The sequence below is a fragment of the Diabrotica virgifera genome, chromosome 7, assembly GCF_917563875.1.
Source record: "Diabrotica virgifera virgifera chromosome 7, PGI_DIABVI_V3a".
Taxonomy (NCBI): Eukaryota; Metazoa; Arthropoda; class Insecta; order Coleoptera; family Chrysomelidae; genus Diabrotica; species Diabrotica virgifera.
In genome coordinates, this window is record NC_065449.1 from 130,299,079 (window position 1) to 130,305,078 (window position 6,000).

Consider the following 6,000-nt stretch of genomic DNA (forward strand, 5'->3'; position numbering starts at 1 on the left):
CTTCTATAATTTATCCACTGGCAAAGGCCATTGCTATGTATGGCATGAGGGTTCAGGTGGGGTTGAAGCAAACGAGTTCACTTCCATTATCATAGATTATATCAAAAGAAATTTATCTCCTGCTACTAAATCCGTTGTTTGCTTCAGCGACGGATGCTGCTACCAAACTCGAAATGTTACGCTTTCGAATGCTCTTTCTTACTTATCAAGAACATCAGGTGTAGAAATATTTCAATATTATCTAGAAAAGGGTCATACTCAAATGGAGTGTGACTCGATTCACGCGTGTATTGAGCGTAAACTTAGAAATCGTGTCGTGTATGTACCGGGATGCTATGTTGACATTTGTAGGTCTGCTAAGGCAAAAGATCCTTATGAAGTTGACTACTTAAATTATTCCTTTTTTAAAGATTACTCGGTAATCAAAACATTTTCTTCAATTCGTCCTGGCAATACTAAGGGAGATCCTAAAGTAACTGATCTTAGAGCACTGGCATACCGTTGTGATGGTGCGATTGAGTATAAATTATTATACCAGGACCATTGGACACCATTACCAAGGCGTACAAGAGCAATTCAAGATAATTTGGATATACCCCAATTGCATAACGCTCCTCTAAAAATTAAGCCTGATAAATTTAAACATCTTCAAGAATTAAAAAACTATATTCCAGAAGATTTTAGGCTATTCTACGACAACTTATCTCACTAACTCAAACTTTTTTTTATTTTTTTTGTATTTCTGTCGAATAAAGTTTTTAGTTGTGTTCGTATTGTTTCATTAATATTTTTTAATCATCTAATTAAACAAAATATTGTATTAAAATCCTTAACCAGATAATACTTTTCATGTCAAAACATCGCAAGTTGAAAAATTATTTAAAAAAAAATACAACAAAACCTCGTAAGTCGATTTTTTTTTAAAAAATCAAATCCAATTTAATGTACTTGCATACCATTAAAAAGAGGTGTAATTATAATTTTTTATATCGCTAACACCAAAACGGGAACGCCTTATTAAAAAAAGTAATCAGTTTTTTGTCTCTCCTGTAAAATTTATAAAATTCGACTTAATAGGTTTTACACTTTAGCCATCGAAAGTACTTCTTTTTTCTTTACCTTATATATATATATATATATATATATATATATATATATATATATATATATATATATATATATATATATATATATATATATTGAAGAAAACGAGGCAACGAGAACCATATAGAAAGCTAATAACAAAGGGGTACGAAGTATTTAAATATAACATTCATTATCATTAACACTAACAAACCAATTTGCATGCATATCATTATTATTTCCATGCATATATAATTTTATGTTATTAAATCTGTATGTCTGGCGATGTTTATTCATTATTGTTGATGTTAGATTTAAAAATGTAGGTTTATGGATACATAAGTTGTTTCTAGAAATATGAAAAATGTATTCGTGTATATTTTCTTAACAAAATAATATACACAAGCAATTTTTCCATATCAATATTAAATAGCGCTATTTAAATTTGGTATATACAATATTTACATGTATTAAATCATTTATTTACATTTAATTGCAATCATTAATATTATGAAATAACACTTAGTTATTTCTATGTTATTAATCTCTAGTTTACTTACCCATATAGGATCAGGATGTTCGGCTAATTCGGTAATTTGTTTATTTATAACTTTCCTGTCTTTGTCAAAATTTCTCTCTAGAAATACGAATTCTGAGCATTTCCAAGCCCAACCCAAAACTGGTATATATTGAATGACTTTCTTTGCATAAGCTTTGCAATTCTGAAACAAATTAGGGAATTCAACATTTATCATAAAGCATAAACTTATACAGAGTGAGTTTTATGTATGGAACGCCTCAATTATCTCGGAAACGGCTTACACAATTTTTATAGGTGTTATTTTGTAAGGATCTTGTGATGCAGCCGATATTATGGTTGTATTTGCATTGTTGTCAGATCTTCCGTTTTTCAGAAATTTAATGAACTTTCATATTTCAAATGTTTCCGTTTTTCAAGAAATACTAATTATTTTTTAAGTAATATTCCCTATACTTAAATGCCGTAATTGCTGAGTTATTACTACATTTATTAAAAAAAATGTTTAAACAAATTATAAATAAATATCAATTTTTTCGGCCCGAACAGACATTACATATTTTAGGTTTTTTTTTCATTGGGAACAAAAAAAGGTCTACTGTAATTTGTCTCTAAAGTTGATCGTTTTCGAGTTATAAACAATTTTTTCTATGAGCGTGCAAAAATGTCTACTTTCGCGCACGCATTTTAGTTTAGAAAGTTACACTTTTCCGCACGCGTGTTACTTTTCCGCACGCGTGTTACTTTTCCGCACGCGTGTTACTTTTCCGCACGCGGTTTTTACTTTTCCGCACGCGGTTTTTACTTTTCCGCACGCGTGTTAATTTAGATATGTTAATATGGTCTTAAAGTAATTATAATACATGCAATAAACTAATATTTAGATATTATTTACTAATTTATTTGAAATATATCTTATTGTGTTCCTGTTTTAATGAAATTAACGCGACAATTCGATGAAATAAAATTATTTTGACATAATATTCGAAAGTCAATTCGGTAGACAATAACAGTCGTTTTGAATCATCGTCATGGAAACCAAGACCGTCGTCATGCTAACTAATTATATTGAAAGTGTGGTTTTGACAACCTTGTCAAAGAATTAATTGGTGTATGTATTTTCATATTAATTAAATTAATTGATTAAGATTTGGTAATTTTTTAGAGACTCTTAGAAAAAATATTGTTCCTAACTCTTGCAGAAAGTCTCTTTTCCGCACTCGACTGCTTGCCGAACTCCCGATTCGCGTCGTTCGGCAAACTGCAGTCGCGTGCGGAAAAGAATGACTTTCTGCACTTGTTAGGAAAATAACTATAAAACTGAAAAATAGTCCATTCACTAAAGGTAAAATATTGCAAAACCTCTAAATTTTAAAGAACCGTTTGAATTGTCAAAATATGGCACACACATAGCTAACATGTCAAAGAAAAAAACTGATTTTGTGCCGATGTGTGCTTTGGCCTTGGAGGTGAGTTTCACCTCTTCTCGGGGGTGAAAAAATATACGTTCAAAATAAGTCCGGAAATGGATAAACTGACTAACTCTAAGCAACTTTTGTTCTATAACTGTTTTTCACTAAGTTAATATTTTTCGAGCTATTTGCGAGTGATTATGTTTTTTTTTTCAACAAAAAAATACACGTTTTTAGACACTCTTTCGAAAATAACTCAAAAAGTTAGTATTTTATCGAAAAAAAACAAACTTAGCAAAAATATAGATTATAATTAAAAAAAACTGGTGTATGTATGAGGTCTCCAGAACTAGTAGAAGCAGGGTTGTAGCTAATGAAAAATAGGTTCATATTCGTCAAATTCCAAATCGAATATTTCAACGTGATATTACCAAAAAATGAAGCACTTTCTGGGAAAAAGCACTTTGTTAAAATGTTTAAAAATCTCATTTCTTTTTTTATAAGTTTCTAGCATAAGTAAACAAGTTACGGTCAAAATAAAGTTAGTATCTTTTTTTTTTGAAAAAAAATCGTGAAAATCACCCCCACATTAACATCCCAAATGAAATTAATCGTTACCGCTCCACAAGTTGCTTTACTCGTGTATGTGTTACCGGCCAAACCCGATTTCAGGACAAGTTTATCCTGATATAAATACACACATTTCAGGCCAACGGCCTAGGTCAGACTAGTTTATCCTGATACAAAGACGCACACTTCAGGCCAAACTAGTTTATCCTGAAGTATATGTTTTTATATCAGGATAAACTAGTTTAGCTTAGTCTAAACCAATTTAATCTAGTCGAAAGTACATAATTGATTACAGATTGGTTGCTGATTTAAGTTTAGAAGACACTATTAAGAGTTGTAAGACTTTTAAGTATTTAGGGTAAATGATAAACCGAGATAACACTTGTATGAAAGATATAGAAATGAAAATAGTACGAGGAAAACAAGCCACGAAAGCACTCCATGGAGTGATGTGGAAGAACACTCTAAAGAAAACAAAAAAGGATTTTTCAGGGCATAGTGCTGAATAGTACCCTACAAAAGCGGAGGAATGGCCAGTGACAACAATAATACGAAATAAAATACGAACAGTTGAAATGAGTTTATGAGAAGGTGTCTACAAATTACCAGGTAGGATAGAATAAGAAGAGAGGAAATATGACACAGAATAGAAGCAGAATGCTCAATTACAAAAAAGTTGTGGTAGTAAAAGTAGAATGCCGAAGCACAGGTGGCCGAAAAGATTACTGGACTGGGACCCGCGGAGAGGAAGACCTGTTGTAAAATGGAAAATTCACATAGGAAAGACTATGGTAGAGACCTCAGAGATGGCGACTGAAGAATAGAGTGCTATGGAAGGCGAAAACGGCAAACTCATAATGGGAAAAAGCCAAGAAGAAGAAAGTAATTCAGCGAACTAGTACGGCTTAATATAAATAATAAATTGAATAAAATACTTGTTCATGGAAAAATAATCATTTTTATTAAAATTATAATTATTCGTAACAAACAAACAATAATACTGAGTTATATTCGCGGTTGGACGGGCAGACAGCCTAGGTCAAATTTCTCACCTTTAGTACCATCCTTGGATTATAAGCTTTCATTTGACACCTCGTTTGTCATTCTACCCGGTATAATGACGAAGGAGTTGAGTTCACGGACAGACAAACGGACGGACGTGGATAATTCAACGTTTTCACATTTTTTCAAAATTGGTGCAAACAATATTAATTCGTACTCGATTTTATTCGTAACTGTATCTTTTCTCGAATTATACAAGAATATATTGACGAAGCAAGTTTTCAATCCTAATAGTAAATTAATAATATTAAAAAATATTAAAAATCACTAAAAGATTTTTAAATTGAAAACTTATTGGTACATTTTCATGGTAACACCTCCAAGACTTCTATAATTTGCAAGTCATATGGATGCTGCAGTGAAGAGGAAAGAGAAGGAATTCTACACCTTGCAATTCATATCCCCCGTCTGCAGCCGGCAAAGTTCCAACTGAAAAATGCACCTGGTTACTCTACGGAGTAATACGAAAAATAAAATAAAAATGTGTATCATTTTTATTCAGTTGCAATGCGAAGGCAAACCAATCTTACTTTTTAATTAGAATACGGAGTGCAGTCCAGTTCCTTTAACCGCGATTTTCTGCTCTTATTGGAGCTTCATCAGAAGAAACGTAGGCACTGTTCTCCATACTCCAACCAAATTGCATCGAGAGGTTTTCCCACACATCGCAACCAAAGTGATGATAATAGGTGGCAAGCGCCATCTGGCAATTGAAAGACGAAGCAAGTTTTCAATCCTAATAGTAAATTAATAATATTGAAAAATATTAAAAATCACTAAAAGATTTTTAAATTGAAAACTTATTGGTACATTTTCATGGTAACACCTCCAAGACTTCTATAATTTGCAAGTCATATGGATGCGGCAGTGAAGACGAAAGGGAAGGAATTCTACACCTTGCAATTCACATCCCCCGTCTGCAGCCGGCAAAGTTCCAACTGAAAAATGCACCTGGTTACTCTACGGAGTAATACGAAAAATAAAATAAAAATGTGTATCATTTTTATTCGGTTGCAATGCGAAGGCAAACCAATCTTACTTTTTAATTAGAATACGGAGTGCAGTCCAGTTCCTTTAACCGCGATTTTCTGCTCTTATTGGAGCTTCATCAGAAGAAACGTAGGCACTGTTCTCCATACTCCAACCAAATTGCATCGAGAGGTTTTCCCACACATCGCAACCAAAGTGATGATAATAGGTGGCAAGCGCCATCTGGCAATTGAAAGACGAAGCAAGTTTTCAATCCTAATAGTAAATTAATAATATTGAAAAATATTAAAAATCACTAAAAGATTTTTAAATTGAAAACTTATTGGTACATTTTCATGGTAACAC

General features: G+C 32.2%; 1 protein-coding gene across 2 annotated transcripts in view; it reads right to left on the minus strand.

Moving 5' to 3' along the window:
* LOC126888143 (1-acyl-sn-glycerol-3-phosphate acyltransferase delta-like) overlaps positions 1–1,853 on the minus strand; it is a 491,980-nt gene extending 490,127 nt beyond the window's left edge. For both annotated transcript variants that reach the window (XM_050656146.1, XM_050656147.1), the window contains exon 1: positions 1,644–1,853. In XM_050656146.1, coding sequence (XP_050512103.1) covers positions 1,644–1,838 — 195 coding nt within the window. In that variant the 5' untranslated portion in view covers positions 1,839–1,853. The remainder of the gene's footprint in view (positions 1–1,643) is intronic.
* Positions 1,854–6,000: the final 4,147 nt, after the last annotated feature.